General features: G+C 48.1%; 1 protein-coding gene across 2 annotated transcripts in view; it reads left to right on the top strand.

The window, feature by feature from the left end:
- The window catches only part of LOC106594717 (ADAMTS-like protein 4), an 82082-nt gene that overhangs the window by 60123 nt on the left and 798 nt on the right, over positions 1-21161 (top strand). For both annotated transcript variants that reach the window (XM_045718869.1, XM_045718870.1), the window contains exons 6-16: positions 1-57; positions 9399-9603; positions 11287-11471; positions 13821-13992; positions 14926-15165; positions 16787-16916; positions 17234-17438; positions 17686-17859; positions 17949-18116; positions 18390-18569; positions 19314-19461. The exon at positions 1-57 is cut by the window's left edge and continues 83 nt beyond it. In XM_045718869.1, the coding sequence (XP_045574825.1) occupies positions 1-57; positions 9399-9603; positions 11287-11471; positions 13821-13992; positions 14926-15165; positions 16787-16916; positions 17234-17438; positions 17686-17859; positions 17949-18116; positions 18390-18569; positions 19314-19461 (1864 nt within the window). The remainder of the gene's footprint in view (positions 58-9398; positions 9604-11286; positions 11472-13820; positions 13993-14925; positions 15166-16786; positions 16917-17233; positions 17439-17685; positions 17860-17948; positions 18117-18389; positions 18570-19313; positions 19462-21161) is intronic.

Here is a 21161-nt window from a genome sequence, read left to right on the forward strand (position 1 = left end):
GGAACATCCTGCGTTAACACCAGCACCAATGACGTGTGTGTGGCCGGGCGCTGCCTGGTAAGTGTATAGGTAGGGGGTCAACCTGTAAGTATGTAGTTAGGGGGTCAACCTGTAAGTGTATAGGTAGGGGTCAACCTGTAAGTGTGTAGGTTGGGGGTCAACCTGTAAGTGTGTAGGTAGGGGGTCAACCTGTAAGTGTGTAGGTAGGGGGTCACCCTGTAAGTGTGTAGGTAGGGGCTCAACCTGTAAGTGTGTAGGTAGGGGGTCAACCTGTAAGTGTATAGGTAGGGGGTCAACCTGTAAGTGTAGGTAGGGGGTCAACCTGTAAGTGTGTAGGTAGGGGGTCAACCTGTAAGTGTAAATGTAGGGGGTCAACCTGTAAGTGTGTAGGTAGGGGGTCACCCTGTAAGTGTAGGTAGGGGCTCAACCTGTAAGTGTGTAGGTAGGGGGTCAACCTGTAAGTGTATAGGTAGGGGTCAACCTGTAAGTGTGTAGGTAGGGGGTCAACCTGTAAGTGTGTAGGTAGGGGCTCAACCTGTAAGTGTGTAGGTAGGGGGTCAACCTGTAAGTGTATAGTTAGGGGGTCAACCAGTAAGTGTATAGGTAGGGGGTCAACCTGTAAGTGTATAGTTAGGGGCTCAACCTGTAAGTGTGTAGGTAGGGGGTCAACTTGTAAGTGTATAGGTAGGGGGTCAACCTATAAGTGTGTAGGTAGGGGGTCACCCTGTAAGTGTATAGGTAGGGGGTCAACCTATAAGTGTGTAGGTAGGGGGTCAACCTATAAGTGTGTAGGTAGGGGGTCACCCTGTAAGTGTATATGTAGGGGGTCAACCTGTAAGTGTGTAGGTAGGGGGTCAACCTGTAAGTGTGTAGGTAGGGGCTCAACCTGTAAGTGTGTAGGTAGGGGGTCAACCTTAAGTGTATAGTTAGGGGGTCAACCTGTAAGTGTATAGGTAGGGGGTCAACCTGTAAGTGTATAGTTAGGGGCTCAACCTGTAAGTGTGTAGGTAGAGGGTCAACTTGTAAGTGTGTAGGTAGGGGGTCACCCTGTAAGTGTGTAGGTAGGGGGTCAACCTGTAAGTGTGTGAGGGGGTCAACCTGTAAGTGTGTGAGGGGGTCAACCTGTAAGTGTGTAGGTAGGGGGTCGACCTGTAAGTGTGTGAGGGGGTCAACTTGTAAGTGTATAGGTAGGGGGTCAACCTGTAAGTGTATAGGTAGGGGGTCAACCTGTAAGTGTGTGAGGGGTCAACCTGTACAGTGAGGGAAAAAAGTATTTGATCCCCTGCTGAGTTTGCCCACTGACAAAGAAATGATCAGTCTTTTAATGGTGGGTTTATTTGAACAGTGAGAGACAGAATAACAACAAAAAAATCCAGAAAAATGCATGTCAAAAATGTTATAAATTGATTTGCATTTTAATGAGGGAAATAAGTATTTGACCCCCTCTCAATTAGAAAGATTTCTGGCTCCCAGGTGTCTTTTATACAGGTAACGAGCTGAGATTAGGAGCACACTCTTAAAGGGAGTGCTCCTAATCTCAGTTTGTTACCTGTATAAAAGACACCTGTCCACAGAAGCAATCAATCAATCAGATTCCAAACTCTCCACCATGGCCAAGACCAAAGAGCTCTCCAAGGATGTCAGGGACAAGATTGTAGACCTACACAAGGCTGGAATGGGCTACAAGCAGCTTGGTGAGAAGGTGACAACAGTTGGCGCGATTATTCGCAAATGGAAGATACACAAAAGAACTGTCAATCTCCCTCGGCCTGGGGCTCCATGCAAGATCTCACCTCGTGGAGTTGCAATGATCATGAGAACGGTGAAGAATCAGCCCAGAACTACACGGGAGGATCTTGTCAATGATCTCAAGGCAGCTGGGACCATAGTCACCAAGAAAACAATTGGTAACACACTACGCCATGAAGGACCGAAATCCTGCAGCGCCTGCAAGGTCCCCCTGCTCAAGAAAGCACATATACATGCCCGTCTGAAGTTTGCCAATGAACATCTGAATGATTCAGAGGACAACTGGGTGAAAGTGTTGTGGTCAGATGAGACCAAAATGGAGCTATTTGGCATCAACTCAAGTCGCCGTGTTTGGAGGAGGAGGAATGCTGCCTATGACCCCAAGAACACCATCCCCACCGTCAAACATGGAGGTGGAAACATTATGCTTTGGGGGTGTTTTTCTGCTAAGGGAACAGGACAACTTCACCGCATCAAACGGACGATGGACGGGGCCATGTACCGTCAAATCTTAGGTGAGAACCTCCTTCCCTCAGCCAGGGCATTGAAAATGGGTCGTGGATGGCTATTCCAGCATGACAATGACCCAAAACACACGGCCAAGGCAACAAAGGAGTGGCTCAAGAAGAAGCACATTAAGGTCCTGGAGTGGCCTAGCCAGTCTCTAGACCTTAATCCCATAGAAAATCTGTGGAGGGAGCTGAAGGTTCGAGTTGCCAAACGTCAGCTTCGAAACCTTAATGACTTGGAGAAGATCTGCAAAGAGGAGTGCGACAAAATCCCTCCTGTGATGTGTGCAAACCTGGTGGCCAACTACAAGAAACGTCTGACCTCTATGATTGCCAACAAGGATTTTGCCAACAAGTACTAAGTCATGTTTTGCAGAGGGGTCAAATACTTATTTCCCTCATTAAAATGCAAATCAATTTATAACATTTTTGACATGCGTTTTTCTGGATTTTTTTGTTGTTATTCTGTCTCTCACTGTTCAAATAAACCTACCATTAAAATTATAGACTGATCATTTCTTTGTCAGTGGGCAGACGTACATAATCAGCAGGGGATCAAATACTTTTTTCCCTCACTGTAAGTGTATAGGTAGGGGGTCAACCTGTAAGTGTGTGAGGGGGTCAACCTGTAAGTGTGTAGGTAGGGGGTCAACCTGTAAGTGTGTAGGTAGGGGCTCAACCTGTAAGTGTGTAGGTAGGGGGTCAAACTGTAAGTGTGTAGGTAGGGGGTCAAACTGTAAGTGTGTAGGTAGGGGGTATGGATGAGTGTATGAGGGCATCACTATATGTGGTGTTGCAGGATCAGGGTTAGAGATACTTTGAAGCCTCTGCTGTAGGGACTACATCAGGGTTTTCCAACTCCAGTCCCCAACAGTACCCCCAACAGTACTCCCAACTGTACCCTCAACAGTACTCCCAACAGTACTCCCAACAGTACCCCCAACAGTACTCCCAACAGTCCTCCCAACAGTCCTCCCAACAGTACTCCCAACAGAACCCCCAACAGTACCCCAACAGTACTCCCAACAGTACCCCCAACAGTACTCCCAACAGTACTCCCAACAGTACTCCCAACAGTACCCCCAACAGTACTCACAACAGTACCCCAACAGTACTACCAACAGTACTACCAACAGTACTCCCAACAGTACCCCCAACAGTGCCCCCAACAGTGCCCCCAACAGTGCCCCACCAGTACTACCAACAGTACTACCAACAGTACTACCAACAGTACTCCCAACAGTACCCCAACAGTACTCCCAACAGTACCCCCAACAGTCCTCCCAACAGTACTCCCAACAGTACCCCCAACAGTACCCCCAACAGTACTCCCAACAGTACCCCCAACAGTACTCCCAACAGTCCTCCCAACAGTACCCCCAACAGTCCTCCCATCAGTACCCCCAACAGTCCTCCCAACAGTCCTCCCAACAGTACCCTCAACAGTCCTCCCAACAGTCCTCCCAACAGTACCCCCAACAGTCCTCCCAACAGTACTCCCAACAGTCCTCCCATCAGTACCCCCAACAGTCCTCCCAACAGTCCTCCCAACAGTACCCTCAACAGTCCCCCCAACAGTCCTCCCAACAGTCCTCCCAACAGTCCTCCCAACAGTTCTCCCAACAGTACCCCCAACAGTACCCCCAACAGTCCTCCCAACAGTACTCCCAACAGTACTCCCAACAGTCCTCCCAACACTCCTTCCAACAGTCCTCCCAACAGTACCCCCAACAGTACCTCAACAGTACTCCCAACAGTACTCCCAACAGTACCCCCAACAGTCCTCCCAACAGTACTCCCAACAGTACCCTCAACAGTCCTCCCAACAGTCCTCCCAACAGTCCTCCCAACAGTACCCCCAACAGTCCTCCCAACAGTACCCTCAACAGTCCTCCCAACAGTCCTCCCAACAGTCCTCCCAACAGTCCCCTCAACAGTACCCCCAACAGTACCCCCAACAGTCCTCCCAACAGTACTCCCAACAGTACTCCCAACAGTCCTCCCAACACTCCTTCCAACAGTCCTCCCAACAGTACCCCCAACAGTACCTCAACAGTACTCCCAACAGTACTCCCAACAGTACCCCCAACAGTCCTCCCAACAGTACTCCCAACAGTACCCTCAACAGTCCTCCCAACAGTCCTCCCAACAGTCCTCCCAACAGTCCCCTCAACAGTACCCCCCAACAGTACCCCCAACAGTCCTCCCAACAGTACCCCCAACAGTACTCCCAACAGTACCCTCAACAGTCCTCCCAACAGTCCTCCCAACAGTCCTCCCAACAGTACCCCCCAACAGTACTCCCAACAGTCCTCCCATCAGTACCCCCAACAGTCCTCCCAACAGTCCTCCCAACAGTACCCTCAACAGTACCCCCAACAGTACCCCCAACAGTCCTCCCAACAGTACTCCCAACAGTACTCCCAACAGTCCTCCCAACACTCCTTCCAACAGTCCTCCCAACAGTACCCCCAACAGTCCTCCCAACAGTACTCCCAACAGTCCTCCCATCAGTACCCCCAACAGTCCTCCCAACAGTCCTCCCAACAGTACCCTCAACAGTACCCCCAACAGTACCCCCAACAGTCCTCCCAACAGTACTCCCAACAGTACTCCCAACAGTCCTCCCAACACTCCTTCCAACAGTCCTCCCAACAGTACCCCCAACAGTACCTCAACAGTACTCCCAACAGTACTCCCAACAGTACCCCCAACAGTCCTCCCAACAGTACTCCCAACAGTACCCTCAACAGTCCTCCCAACAGTCCTCCCAACAGTCCTCCCAACAGTCCTCCCAACAGTCCTCCCAACAGTACCCCCAACAGTCCTCCCAACAGTACCCCCAACAGTCCTCCCAACAGTACCTCAACAGTACTCCCAACAGTACTCCCAACAGTACCCCCAACAGTACTCCCAACAGTCCTCCCAACAGTCCTCCCAACAGTACTCCCAACAGAACCCCCAACAGTACCCCAACAGTACTCCCAACAGTACCCCCAACAGTACTCCCAAAAGTACTCCCAACAGTACTCCCAACAGTACCCCCAACAGTACTCACAACAGTACCCCAACAGTACTACCAACAGTACTACCAACAGTACTCCCAACAGTACCCCCAACAGTACCCCCAACAGTGCCCCCAACAGTGCCCCCAACAGTGCCCCACCAGTACTACCAACAGTACTACCAACAGTACTACCAACAGTACTCCCAACAGTACCCCAACAGTACTCCCAACAGTACCCCCAACAGTCCTCCCAACAGTACTCCCAACAGTACCCCCAACAGTACCCCCAACAGTACTCCCAACAGTACCCCCAACAGTACTCCCAACAGTCCTCCCAACAGTACCCCCAACAGTCCTCCCATCAGTACCCCCAACAGTCCTCCCAACAGTCCTCCCAACAGTACCCTCAACAGTCCTCCCAACAGTCCTCCCAACAGTACCCCCAACAGTCCTCCCCAACAGTACTCCCAACAGTCCTCCCATCAGTACCCCCAACAGTCCTCCCAACAGTCCTCCCAACAGTACCCTCAACAGTACCCCCAACAGTCCTCCCAACAGTCCTCCCAACAGTCCTCCCAACAGTACCCCCAACAGTACCCCCAACAGTCCTCCCAACAGTACTCCCAACAGTACTCCCAACAGTCCTCCCAACACTCCTTCCAACAGTCCTCCCAACAGTACCCCCAACAGTACCTCAACAGTACTCCCAACAGTACTCCCAACAGTACCCCCAACAGTCCTCCCAACAGTACTCCCAACAGTACCCTCAACAGTCCTCCCAACAGTCCTCCCAACAGTCCTCCCAACAGTACCCCCAACAGTCCTCCCAACAGTACCCTCAACAGTCCTCCCAACAGTCCTCCCAACAGTCCTCCCAACAGTCCCCTCAACAGTACCCCCAACAGTACCCCCAACAGTCCTCCCAACAGTACCCCCAACAGTACTCCCAACAGTACCCTCAACAGTCCTCCCAACAGTCCTCCCAACAGTCCTCCCAACAGTACCCCCAACAGTACTCCCAACAGTCCTCCCATCAGTACCCCCAACAGTCCTCCCAACAGTCCTCCCAACAGTACCCTCAACAGTACTCCCAACAGTACCCCCAACAGTACCCCCAACAGTCCTCCCAACAGTACTCCCAACAGTACTCCCAACAGTCCTCCCAACACTCCTTCCAACAGTCCTCCCAACAGTACCCCCAACAGTCCTCCCAACAGTACTCCCAACAGTCCTCCCATCAGTACCCCCAACAGTCCTCCCAACAGTCCTCCCAACAGTACCCTCAACAGTACCTCAACAGTACTCCCAACAGTACTCCCAACAGTACCCCCAACAGTCCTCCCAACAGTACCCCCAACAGTACCCCCAACAGTCCTCCCAACAGTACTCCCAACAGTACTCCCAACAGTCCTCCCAACACTCCTTCTAACAGTCCTCCCAACAGTACCCCCAACAGTACCTCAACAGTACTCCCAACAGTACTCCCAACAGTACCCCCAACAGTCCTCCCAACAGTACTCCCAACAGTACCCTCAACAGTCCTCCCAACAGTCCTCCCAACAGTCCTCCCAACAGTCCCCTCAACAGTACCCCCAACAGTACCCCCAACAGTCCTCCCAACAGTACCCCCAACAGTACTCCCAACAGTACCCTCAACAGTCCTCCCAACAGTCCTCCCAACAGTCCTCCCAACAGTACCCCCAACAGTACTCCCAACAGTCCTCCCATCAGTACCCCCAACAGTCCTCCCAACAGTCCTCCCAACAGTACCCTCAACAGTACCCCCAACAGTACCCCCAACAGTCCTCCCAACAGTACTCCCAACAGTACTCCCAACAGTCCTCCCAACACTCCTTCCAACAGTCCTCCCAACAGTACCCCCAACAGTCCTCCCAACAGTACTCCCAACAGTCCTCCCATCAGTACCCCCAACAGTCCTCCCAACAGTCCTCCCAACAGTACCCTCAACAGTACCCCCAACAGTACCCCCCAACAGTCCTCCCAACAGTCCTCCCAACAGTACTCCCAACAGTCCTCCCAACACTCCTTCCAACAGTCCTCCCAACAGTACCCCCAACAGTACCTCAACAGTACTCCCAACAGTACTCCCAACAGTACCCCCAACAGTCCTCCCAACAGTACTCCCAACAGTACCCTCAACAGTCCTCCCAACAGTCCTCCCAACAGTCCTCCCAACAGTACCCCCAACAGTCCTCCCAACAGTACCCCCAACAGTCCTCCCAACAGTACCTCAACAGTCCTCCCAACAGTCCCCTCAACAGTACCCCCAACAGTACCCCAACAGTCCTCCCAACAGTACCCCCAACAGTACTCCCAACAGTACCCTCAACAGTCCTCCCAACAGTCCTCCCAACAGTCCTCCCAACAGTACCCCCAACAGTACCCCCCAACAGTACTCCCAACAGTCCTCCCAACAGTACCCCCAACAGTCCTCCCAACAGTACCTCAACAGTCCTCCCAACAGTCCTCCCAACAGTCCCCTCAACAGTACCCCCAACAGTACCCCCAACAGTCCTCCCAACAGTACCCCCAACAGTACTCCCAACAGTACCCTCAACAGTCCTCCCAACAGTCCTCCCAACAGTCCTCCCAACAGTACCCCCAACAGTACCCCCAACAGTACTCCCAACAGTACCCCCAACAGTACTCCCAACAGTACCCCCAACAGTCCTCCCAACAGTCCTCCCAACAGTCCTCCCAACAGTCCTCCCAACAGTCCTCCCAACAGTCCTCCCAACAGTCCTCCCAACAGTACCCTCAACAGTACCCCCAACAGTCCTCCCAACAGTCCTCCCAACAGTCCTCCCAACAGTACCCTCAACAGTCCTCCCAACAGTCCTCCCAACAGTCCTCCCAACAGTCCTCCCAACAGTACCCTCAACAGTCCCCCCAACAGTCCTCCCAACAGTCCTCCCAACAGTACCCTCAACAGTCCTCCCAACAGTACCCCCAACAGTACTCCCAACAGTACCCCCAACAGTACCCCCAACAGTCCTCCCAACAGTCCTCCCAACAGTCAACCTCAACAGTCCTCCCAACAGTCAACCTCAACAGTACCTTAACAATGTGTGCTGTTGGGGGGACTAGAGGAGTTGGAAAACACTGTTCTACAGTACACAAAACATATGAAAGCCCAACCTAGTGGTTCTGTTGACTGTCTTAGCTGGTTTGGACTCTCTCTCTCCACTCTGGGCTCTGGGCCTTCTTTTAACCCCCCGTCCCTATCTCTCCCTCTCTCTCTCGCGTGCTCTCTCCCGCGTGCTCTCTCCCTCTCTCTCTCTCGCGTGCTCTCTCCCTCTCTCTCTCATGCGCTCTCTCTCCCTCTCTCTCCCTTCCTCCCTCTCCCCCTCTCTCTCTTTCTCCCCCTCTCTCTCTCTTTCTCTCTCCCTCTCTCTCTTTTTCGCTCTCTATCTCTCTCTCTCTCTCTCTCTCTCTCTCTCAATCATTCTCTCCTGTTCTCTCTATCTCGTTCTCTATCTCGTTCTCTCTCTCTCGTTCTCTCTCTCTCGTTCTCTCTCTCTCTCGTTCTCTCTCGTTCTCTCTCTCGTTCTCTCTTGTTCTCTCTCTTTCTCGTTCTTTCTCATTCTCTCTCGTTCTTTCTCTTTCTCGTTCTCTCTCTCTCTCGTTCTCTCTCTCGTTCTCTCTCTCGTTCTCTCTCTCATTCTCTCTCTCTCGTTCTCTCTCTCTCATTCTCTCTCTCATTCACGTTCTCTCTCTCTCTCTCGTTCTCTCTCTCTCTCTCTCTCTCTCTCTCTCTCTCTCTCTCTCTCTCTCTCTCTCTCTCTCTCTCTCTCTCTCTATCCCTCTCTCTCTTTTTGACAAGATAAGGTCTGGAACAGTTACCAAAGAATTGTTACACAAACAATGAAATAAACAGATGATATGAAATGTCAACAACAGAAACAGCACAATAACCATTCTCTCCGTCTCCCACCTCCTCCCTTTCCCTCTGTGTGTCTCTTTCTCTCTTCCATTCTCTCCCTCCATTCTACCTCCCTGTACCCTACCCCCTACCCTCCTCTCAATTTCCCATCTCTCTATCATTCCCTGTCTCCCCCCTTTCTCCTCTCCTGTTTTTCAATGTCCCCCTTGTCTCCCTCTCTCTCCCCCAGACTGAGGGCTGTGATGGGGTGCTGGGCTCTGGCTTGGTGATTGACAGGTGTGGTCAGTGTGGGGGGCGGGATCTGTCCTGTCAGAAGCTGAGCGGGAGCTTCCAGAACACCAGTGTTCCCCTTGGTTACCACCGAATCCTGGACATCCCCCCAGGAGCTACTGCCATCAACATCACAGAGAGACACGCCAGCTCCAACTACCTGGGTAACACACACACCTGCCAGGCAGACTCCCAGGCTAACATAACAATGCCAGTCCAGTCGTTGGAGCCTGAGAAGAGATGTAGATTTGAGAATGTCATTTGGCCAGTGAATGTGTGTATGCTGGACTGGCATTGTTATGTTGGCCTGGGAGTCTGGTGTGAATTCTTTGGCCTGGCAGACTAACCTCAGATAAAGCTGCTATTGTTACAGTCCTTAGAGGCCTAGAGCAGAGACACCGTGTGTCTGTCTGCCCACTGTCTGCTGTCTGGTAATGAGACTAAACTCTGTGTGTGTGTGTGTGTGTTTATCTTTCTTCATGGGTATGTCGGTGTCTGTGTGTGTCTAATGTGTGTGTGTCTGAGTCTATGTGTGTGTCTAATGTGTGTGTGTCTGAGACTTTGTCTGTGTGTGTCTAATGTGTGTGTGTCTGAGACTATGTTTGTGTGTCTGTGTGTGTCTAATGTGTGTCTGTGTCTGAGACTATGTTTGTGTGTGTCTGTGTGTGTCTAATGTGTGTGTGTCTGAGTCTGTGTGTGTCTAATGTGTGTGTGTCTGAGACTTTGTCTGTGTGTGTCTAATGTGTGTGTGTCTGAGACTATGTTTGTGTCTAATGTGTGTGTGTCTGAGACTGTTTGTGTGTGTCTGTGTGTGTCTAATGTGTGTGTGTCTGAGACTATGTTTGTGTGTGTCTGTGTGTGTCTAATGTGTGTGTGTCTGAGTCTATGTGTGTGTGTAATCTGTGTGTGTGTCTGAGACTATGTTTGTGTGTGTCTGTGTGTGTCTAATGTGTGTGTGTGTGTCTAATGTGTGTCTGTGTCTGAGACTATGTTTGTGTCTAATGTGTGTGTGTCTGAGACTATGTTTGTGTGTGTCTGTGTGTGTCTAATGTGTGTGTGTCTGAGACTATGTTTGTGTGTGTCTGTGTGTGTCTAATGTGTGTGTATCTGAGACTATGTGTGTGTGTGTCTGAGTCTATGTTTGTGTCTAATGTGTGTGTATCTGAGACTATGTGCGTGTGTGTCTGAGTCTATGTTTGTGTCTAATGTGTGTGTGTCTGAGACTATGTTTGTGTCTAATGTGTGTGTATCTGAGACTATGTGTGTGTGTGTCTGAGTCTATGTTTGTGTCTAATGTGTGTGTGTCTGAGTCTATGTTTGTGTCTAATGTGTGTGTGTCTGAGACTATGTGTGTGTGTATCTGAGACTATGTGTGTGTGTGTCTGAGACTATGTGTGTGTGTGTGTCTGAGTCTATGTTTGTGTCTAATGTGTGTGTGTCTGAGACTATGTTTGTGTCTAATGTGTGTGTGTCTGAGACTATGTGTGTGTGTATCTGAGACTATGTGTGTGTGTGTCTGAGACTATGTTTGTGTCTAATGTGTGTGTGTCTGAGACTATGTTTGTGTCTAATGTGTGTGTGTCTGAGACTATGTTTGTGTCTAATGTGTGTGTGTGTGTCTGAGACTATGTTTGTGTGTGTCTAATGTGTGTGTGTCTGAGACTATGTTTGTGTGTGTGTCTTTTTAGAGGAATTGACTGGTTTGCAGACTGAACATGACTTTAAATGAAAACCAAACCCTCCCTTTGTCCTCCCCTTTCCTCCCCTTCTCTCAACCATTCCTCCTTTCTCTCTATTCATCCCCTCCCCCCTCCTCCATCTCTCCCCTCCCTCCCTCCTCCTCCCAGCCCTACGTAGTGGTACAGGTGTATCAGTAGTGAATGGGCGCTGGGCGGTGGATCCTCCAGGAGACTACGAGGCAGGGGGGACTACCTTCACCTACACCCGCCCCAGGGCTCTCTCTGATGGGCAGGAGGACAGAGGAGAGACCCTTACAGCTCCAGGACCAACCACCACACAACTGACTCTATATGTGAGTAGGACACACTTATACACACACTCACATTGCCCACACACACACACACACACACACACTTTTGTTGATTAAATCAGAAGATATATCTCTCTGCTCCTGTGTTACATATAGATGTCTCAATGGCCCTAGGCTATGTTGTCCTGTAGTCTATATAGATCACCATGAAGACAGGGCTATGTTGTCCTGTAGTTTATATAGATCACCATGAAGACAGGGCTATGTTGTCCTGTAGTTTATATAGATCACCATGAAGACAGGGCTATGTTGTCCTGTAGTTTATATAGATCACCATGAAGACAGGGCTACGTTGTCCTGTAGTTTATATAGATCACCATGAAGACAGGGCTATGTTGTCCTGTAGTTTATATAGATCACCATGAAGACAGGGCTACGTTGTCCTGTAGTTTATATAGATCACCATGAAGACAGGGCTACGTTGTCCTGTAGTTTATATAGATCACCATGAAGACAGGGCTATGTTGTCCTGTAGTTTATATAGATCACCATGAAGACAGGGCTATGTTGTCCTGTAGTCTATATAGATCACCATGAAGACAGGGCTATGTTGTCCTGTAGTCTATATAGATCACCATGAAGACAGGGCTATGTTGTCCTGTAGTTTATATAGATCACCATGAAGACAGGGCTATGTTGTCCTGTAGTTTATATAGATCACCATGAAGACAGGGCTATGTTGTCCTGTAGTTTATATAGATCACCATGAAGACAGGGCTATGTTGTCCTGTAGTTTATATAGATCACCATGAAGACAGGGCTATGTTGTCCTGTAGTTTATATAGATCACCATGAAGACAGGGCTATGTTGTCCTGTAGTTTATATAGATCACCATGAAGACAGGGCTATGTTGTCCTGTAGTTTATATAGATCACCATGAAGACAGGGCTATGTTGTCCTGTAGTTTATATAGATCACCATGAAGACAGGGCTATGTTGTCCTGTAGTTTATATAGATCACCATGAAGACAGGGCTATGTTGTCCTGTAGTCTATATAGATCACCATGAAGACAGGGCTATGTTGTCCTGTAGTTTATATAGATCACCATGAAGACAGGGCTATGTTGTCCTGTAGTTTATATAGATCACCATGAAGACAGGGCTATGTTGTCCTGTAGTCTATATAGATCACCATGAAGACAGGGCTATGTTGTCCTGTAGTTTATATAGATCACCATGAAGACAGGGCTATGTTGTCCTGTAGTTTATATAGATCACCATGAAGACAGGGCTATGTTGTCCTGTAGTTTATATAGATCACCATGAAGACAGGGCTATGTTGTCCTGTAGTTTATATAGATCACCATGAAGACAGGGCTATGTTGTCCTGTAGTTTATATAGATCACCATGAAGACAGGGCTATGTTGTCCTGTAGTTTATATAGATCACAATGAAGACAGGGCTATGTTGTCCTGTAGTTTATATAGATCACCATGAAGACAGGGCTATGTTGTCCTGTAGTTTATATAGATCACCATGAAGACAGGGCTACGTTGTCCTGTAGTTTATATAGATCACAATGAAGACAGGGCTATGTTGTCCTGTAGTTTATATAGATCACCATGAAGACAGGGCTATGTTGTCCTGTAGTTTATATAGATCACCATGAAGACAGGGCTACGTTGTCCTGTAGTTTATATAGATCACCATGAAGACAGGGCTATGTTGTCCTGTAGTCTATATAGATCACCATGAAGACAGGGCTATGTTGTCCTGTAGTTTATATAGATCACCATGAAGACAGGGCTATGTTGTCCTGTAGTCTATATAGATCACCATGAAGACAGGGCTATGTTCTCCTGTAGTCTATATAGATCACCATGAAGACAGGGCTATGTTGTCCTGTAGTCTATATAGATCACCATGAAGACAGGGCTATGTTGTCCTGTAGTTTATATAGATCACCATGAAGACAGGGCTATGTTGTCCTGTAGTTTATATAGATCACCATGAAGACAGGGCTATGTTGTCCTGTAGTTTATATAGATCACCATGAAGACAGGGCTATGTTGTCCTGTAGTTTATATAGATCACCATGAAGACAGGGCTATGTTGTCCTGTAGTTTATATAGATCACCATGAAGACAGGGCTATGTTGTCCTGTAGTTTATATAGATCACCATGAAGACAGGGCTACGTTGTCCTGATGAAGATCAGAAAATAGAAGATTAAATGTTGCCATCACAGACCCATGTAATGCAGAGTGAAGCTGATTACATATAGGCAACCTCTGGAATCTCTACTTCACATTGCACCCCTTTTGAAATCTGTTTCTCTCTCCCTCTTACTCCTCTCTCTCTCTCTCTCTCTGTCTCTGTCGTTCTCCAGATCATCTTCCATAGGCAGAATCCAGGGATCGACTATGAATTCTACATCCCAACAGAAAAGAAAGCGGAAGAGAGGGAGAGGCCGCGAGAGAGAGCAAGAGAGAGGCCTAGAGAGAGAGAAGTAGAGAGGGAACGACCGAGGGATGGAGGGAGGGCACCCCTGAGAGACACTAGTGAGTCTGACATTCCTCTTTTCTCCTCTTCCCCCTGTTATTTTCCCGTGGTGTTCAGAATAAAGCTGTGTGACAGTGACAGGTCAGATCGTTAGGGAATAGGACCAGGAAGTAGATCGTCAGGGAATAGGACCAGGAAGTAGATCGTCAGGGAATAGGACCAGGAAGTAGATCGTCAGGGAATAGGACCCGGACGTAGATCGTCAGGGAATAGGACCAGGAACTCGATCGTCAGGGAATAGGACCAGGAAGTAGATCGTCAGGGAATAGGACCCGGACGTAGATCGTCAGGGAATAGGACCAGGAACTCGATCGTTAGGGAATAGGACCAGGAAGTAGATCGTTAGGGAATAGGACCAGGAAGTAGATCGTTAGGGAATAGGACCAGGAAGTAGATCGTCAGGGAATAGGACCAGGAACTAGATCGTCAGGGAATAGGACCAGGAATTAGCATGGGATGATGTCACGCTCTGTTCTCTGTTACTGTCCTTTATGAATAAAAATGTATTATGTGTCTGATGTTAAGGAATGATATATCATCTGTCTAGATGTAATTGACAGTAAATAGAACTAATCCAAGCCAGATTGGACACAGTGAGTGTACTTTAGATGTACTTTAAATGTGTGGGTGAGGGGAGGGGTGATAGGGGTAGGGTTGAGAGAAGGGGAGTGAGTGAAGAAGGGTGAGAGAAGCAGGGGGAGGGAATTGAAGGCTAGGGGTGAGGGGGAGAAAAGTTTGGCGAGAGGGAGAGAGAGGTTAGGGAAAGGGGAGCAAGAGGGTTGAGAGAAGTGAGAGGGTGTGTCTGAAACAAAAAATGACATAATTTTTACATCATCAGCTCTAACAAGTGATTCACTCTCTCTGTTTTTATTTGTTCCCTTCCTTCAATTTCTCCCTGCCTCTCTCTCTCTATCTCTCTCTCTCGCTCTCAGGTTCTCTCATTGTAACAGTGGAAGACCCTATCCCTCCTCCCCCCATCTCCTCTTCGTCCTCTTCCTCCTCCTCCTCTTCTCCCGCAGACAGATGGACAGCTGAGAGCTCCCGCCCTCGAGGCTCGGTACCCAATCGGAATGCTCGAATCCCACCTCGTACTGACCTGCCCCTTGACACCCAGTCACCCTTCGTATGGAGGAGGGGCGGGCTCACTGAGTGTACTGCTTCCTGTGGCAAAGGTCAGAGTTTAAAAAATACTTGGACTGTGGGTATGTATGTGTATATGTGTGTGTGTTTGGACGTGCATGTGTGTGCCTATAATCATAGTTCGCTGTGTGTAGAATTTTCCTGCTGATACACTTCTAGGTTCAGCAAAATGCTCCCAAATCCTGACCTTTACCATAAGGAGGGAAAACACAAAACTGGCCTTAGATCAGTGTCTAATGGCAACAACTTCATCATACTACACAGGGGCTTGCTGTGTTACATCTCCCCCTTGTGCTTATTCAAGGGAAGTGGAACACTGTTGAACTGAAACAATGATTTCCTTGGAGCTGTTAGAATGAGACAGTTTATGGGTGCGTTTGAGTGGTAAGACTAAAGCAACCAACTGGAGCTGAAAGTGGAGAAGTGAGGTCGGGGGAGGTGCGTCTGCTACAGCAGAAAGGGGAACAGCAAGGCTCAGTTCAACACGGCAGGGTTCATTGTTTATAAAAGCTTTTCTTTGTCATGTCGATCCCCATATCACACAATCACAAACTCTAAATATATGTGTGTAAATTGTACTATCAATTGGGGAGAGAGAGACTCAAATATCACATTCATTTGTACATATCCACTGTATAGATATGAATCCCTGCAGAGAGGAAGAGGCGAAGCGATCGAATTTACTCTACCCAAAATCTGTCCACGTGAGATAAGCTCTTTTTGTATGGAGGTCTATGAGAGAGTGTTGAATTAAGTGAGGCTTATTTAATAGAATAGAAGTTTCATAATGTTTAAGCTGTTACAAGTGTACTAATATAAGTGGATGCACATTAGTTGTGCCTGTTGTTCACACGCATATCTGTCCTCTCATTGGCTAGAATGGTCCCACCTGATCTCACCTGCCTTCAAATCATTAAGGACAGTATTTCCATTGTTAGAGCGGTCACTCGACTATCTTGTCAATATAATAGATAATCTTTGAATGCGGCAAAGTTGCTTCCTGTTTCAGTCACGTCTTTGGTCCCGTTCGTGTGGGTCAAACAAAAGCCCTCTAATGATTGGTTGACGATAGAGCCTCCCACAATGCAGGAGATGACTGCAGGCTGCTGCTGGTAAGGAGCAACTGCAGAAGATTGAAGTCACTGCAGTCAAATCTTCATGACCTTTGATCACATATAGGGATTGTAGAGGTCATGTAGTTGACATGTAGGTATCAAGTCTGACCATTTTTATCCCAATAAGGCAACACACTTTGAAAGGCGGTGACCTCGTCAATGACTTGACAAAAGTGATCAGCTCGAACGCATCCTATAACTTTCCCACCAGGCTCCCAGTACAGCAAGGATCATCAACTAGATTCATCCTATAACTTATAAAATCAGACACGGGCCAAATTTGGCCCCTGGGCCCCCAGTTGAGGAACCCTGCTTTACAGGGTACTGATGGTGATGGTGATGGTAGTGATGGTGATGGTGGCGATGGTGGTGATGGTGATGGTAGTGATGATGATGGTGGTGGTGGTGGTGATGAGGATGATGGTAGTGATGGTAGTGATGTGATGGTGATGGTGATGGTAGTGATGGTAGTGATGGTGATGGTAGTGATGGTAGTGATGATGATGATGGTGGTGGTGATGAGGATGATGTGTTTCAGGGTCCCAGTACAGGGCGATCCTGTGTATTAACCGCCATACTGACGAGGAAGTCCCAGACAGGAAGTGTGACTCAGCAGCAAGACCCTCCCCTGAGGAGGAGCCCTGCAACACGCACCCCTGCCCAGCATTGTGAGTGTGTGGATCTATGAACAGCCATAAGCAATAATCATAGTGTATAGTGTATATATGTATTAACCGTCTCCTCATCTCTCTCTCCTCTGCGTGTGTGTGTCTGTGTGTGTGTGTGTGTGTGTCTGTGTGTGTCTCTGAGTGTGTCTCTGTGTGTGTCTCTGTGTGTGTCTCTCTGTGTGTGTCTCTCTGTGTGTGTCTCTCTGTGTGTTTCTCTGTGTGTGTCTGTGTGTCTCTGTGTGTATCTCTCTGTGTGTGTCTCTGTGTGTGTCTCTGTGTGTTTCTCTCTGTCTGTGTGTGTCTGTGTGTATGTGTAGCTTCGAGGCCAGCTCATGGTCAGAGTGCAGTGTGTCTTGTGGTATGGGAGTACAGCAGAGACAGCTTCAGTGCAGACAGAGCTTTGGGAACCGTTCCACCATGGTTCAACCACAACGCTGCTCCAACCTAACCCCACCTGACCTCACCCAGTCCTGCCAGCTACGACTCTGCTCACACTGGGAGATAGGCACCGACTGGAGCTCTGTGAGTATAGAAAGTGGCAGGGGGTATGTTAATATTCACACTGGGAGATAGGCACCGACTGGAGCTCTGTGAGTATAGAAAGTGGCAGGGGGGTATGTTAATATTCACACTGGGGAATGGTGTATGTGTGTTTAGTTTGACATTTTATGAGAATGTGTGTTGACGTCTATAGGTTGTGATCCATCCTGTTGTCCAATGTCTTTGTTCTACTGTAGGTTTTCCTAACATTCTCATTTGAACTCAACAGTGCTCAGTGGACTGTGGCATGGGGAAGAGAACTCGTAATGTCCGCTGTGTCAGTGACCATGGCAGCGTGGTGAATGACAAGGAGTGTAACGCCAGGCTCCGCCCACAAGGAAGTGAGGACTGTCACATGGGGCCCTGTGTAACCAACTGGTACTTCACTGGCTGGTCCAACACTGTGAGTACTACACCCACACACACACACACACACACACACACATACATCAATACACTAACTTCTCTAATACCCCCATCTCTCTCTCTCAGTGTTCAGCCCTGTGTGGTCCAGGGGTTCAGAGGAGAGAGGTGTTGTGTCTGACCCGTGGAGGGAGAGAGGGAGGAGAGTGTTTGGGGGACAAACCGGCGGACATGAAGGCGTGTAACGGGGGTCCGTGTGCTCCCACCTACATGTGGTACAGTAGCCCCTGGGGTCAGGTAAGAGGAGCAGGGGGTGTGGCAGCCATCGATCAATACTGTTACCAATATAATCAGTCACTTCAATTCAACAATGATTTACTGGAATGGATGGATAAATATTTACATATAAAAAAGAAATGCATAGTACTGTAATAGCAGATGAATAGGAAGAAAATGTAATGTTTCCACCTCTCTCCCTCTCTTCCCTCTCGTCTTTTGTCCTCTCCTGCCTCTCTTCCCTCTCACTCCTCGCTTCTTTTCTCGCCCTCCTCCCTCTCTTCCCTCCTCCAGTGTAGCGCTCCATGTGGAAATGGAACTCAGCGAAGGGACATCATCTGTGTGGAGAAGATGGGGACAGATTTCAAAGTGGCACCGATCAGCCAGTGTGCCCAGCTGGAAAAGCCTCCCTCGGTGCAGACGTGTGCGATGGAAGCATGTCAGCCTCAGTGGTTTACTACGGAGTGGAGCGCGGTGAGAGAGGGAGGAGAGGGGAGGAGAGGAGAGGAGAGGGAGGGGAGGAGAGGAGAGGAGAGAGGGAGGAGAGGCGAAAGGGAGGAGAGGAGAGAAGGAGGAGAGGAGAGAAAGAGGAGAGAGGGAGGAGAGGAGAGAAGGAGGAGAGAGGGAGGAGAGGAGAAAGGGAGGAGAGAGGGAGGAGAGGAGAGAGGGAGGAGAGGCGAAAGGGAGGAGAGGAGAGAAGGAGGAGAGGAGAGAAAGAGGAGAGAGGGAGGAGAGGAGAGAAGGAGGAGAGAGGGAGGAGAGGAGAGAAGGAGAGGAGAAAGGGAGGAGAGAGGGAGGAGAGGAGAGAGGGAGGAGAGGCGAAAGGGAGGAGAGGAGAGAAGGAGGAGAGGAGAGAAAGAGGAGAGAGGGAAGAGAGGAGAGAAGGAGGAGAGAAGGAGGAGAGGAGAGAAGGAGGAGAGGAGAGAAGGAGGAGAGGAGAGGAGGAGGAGAGGAGAGAAAGAGGAGAGAGGGAGGAGAGGAGAGAGGGAGGAGAGGCAAAAGGGAGGAGAGGCGAAAGGGAGGAGAGGAGAGAGGGAGGAGAGGAGAGAAGGAGGAGAGGAGAGAAGGAGGAGAGGAGAGAAGGAGGAGAGGAGAGAAGGAGGAGAGGAGGAGGAGAGAGAACATAATTACGACCTTGAATTGCATTTGGTTGTTGATCACGAGAAAGATGTTGATCATCCTCCTCTCTCTTTCTCCTCTTCTATCTCTCTCCCTCAGTGCTCTCGTTCCTGCGGTAAGGGGCTACAGGTCAGAGAAGTACGGTGTCTCACACCTGACAAACAGCACAGCCCAGAATGCTCCCTTACAGACAAACCTGACCAGGAGCAGCTCTGCAATACCATACCCTGCAGTCCACAGGTCGCAGGTGTGTGTGTGTGTGTGTGTGTGTGTGTGTGTGTGTGTGTGTGTGTGTGTGTGTGTGTGTGTGTGTGTGTGTGTGTGTGTGTGTGTGTGTGTGTGTGTGTGTGTACTGTATGTTTACAGTGCCTTCAGAAAATACTTTTTCCACATGTTGTGTTACAAAGTGGAATTAAAATGGACTTCATTGTCATTTTTTATCAATGATCTACACAAAATACTCTGTAATGTCACTGCAAAAAATAAATAATAATAATTGTATATATGGAAAATAAAACACTAATATGTCTTGATTAGATAAGTATTCAACCCCCTGAGTCAATACATGTTAGAATCACCTTTGGCAGTGATTACAGCTGTGAGTCTTTCTGGGTAAGTCTCTAAGAGCTTTGCACAACTGGATTGTACAATATTTGCCCATTTATTCGTAAAACAATTATTCAAGCTCTATCAAGTTGGTTGTTGATCATTGCTAGACAGCCATTTTCAAGTCTTGCCATAGATTTTCAAGACGATTTAAGTCAAAACTGTAACTAGGCCATTCAGGAACATTCAGTATCGTCTTGGTAAGCAACTCCAGTGTATATTTTGCCTTGAAAGGTATATATTTGTCCTGAATTCATCTCCTAGTGTCTGGTGGAAAAGCAGACTGAACCAGGTTTTTCTTTAAGATTTTGCCTGTGCTTAGCTCTATTTCGTTTATTTTTATCCTAAAAAACTCCCGAGGCCTTGCCGATGACAAGCATACCCATAACATGATGCAGCCACCACCATGATTGAATATATGGAGAGTGGTACTCAATTATGTGTTGTGTTGAATTTTCCCAAAACATATCTTTGCCACATTTTTTGCAGTATTACTTTTTTGCCTTATTGTAAACAGAATGTATATTTTTTCTTTCTGTACAGGCTTCCTTCTTTTCACATTTAGGTTAGTATTCTGGAGTAATTAATATGTTGTTGCTCCATCCTCAGTTTTCTCCTATCACAGCCGTTAAACTGTTTTAACATCACAATTGGCATCATGGTGAAATCCCTGAGTGATTCCCTTCCTCTCCAGCAACTGAGTTAGGAAGGACACCTGTATCTTTGTAGTGACTGGGTGTATTGATACACCATCCAAAGTGTAATTAATAACTTCACCATGCTCAAAGGGATATTCAAGTCTGCTTGATTTTTTTACCCATCTACCAATCGGTGCCCTTCTTTGCAAACCATTGGGAAACCTCCCTGGCCTTTGTGGTTAAATCTGTGCTTGAAATTCACTGCTCGACTGAGGGACCTTACAGATAAATGTATGTGTGGTGTACAGAGATGAGGTAGTCATTTAAAAATCATGTTAAACACAATTATTGCACACAGAGTGAGTCCATGCAACATATTATGTGACAAGTTAAGCACATTTTTACTCCTGAACTTATTTAGGCTTGCCATAAAAAAGGTTGACTACTTATTGACTCAAGACATTTCAGCTTTTCATTTTTTATTGATTTGTAAACATTCTAAAAACATAATTCCACTTTGACATTATGGGGTATTGTGTGTAGATTAGTGACTCAAAATCTCAATTTAATCAATTTTAAATTCAGGCTGTAACAACAAAATGTGGAAAAAAGTCAAGGGGTGTGAATACTTTATGAAGGCACTGTACAGTATGTGTGAGTGTGTGTTGCTTGTGAGATTTGAAATCTAACCCTTTCTTTCTCC

Source organism: Salmo salar, chromosome ssa05, assembly GCF_905237065.1.
Source record: "Salmo salar chromosome ssa05, Ssal_v3.1, whole genome shotgun sequence".
NCBI lineage: Eukaryota > Metazoa > Chordata > Actinopteri > Salmoniformes > Salmonidae > Salmo > Salmo salar.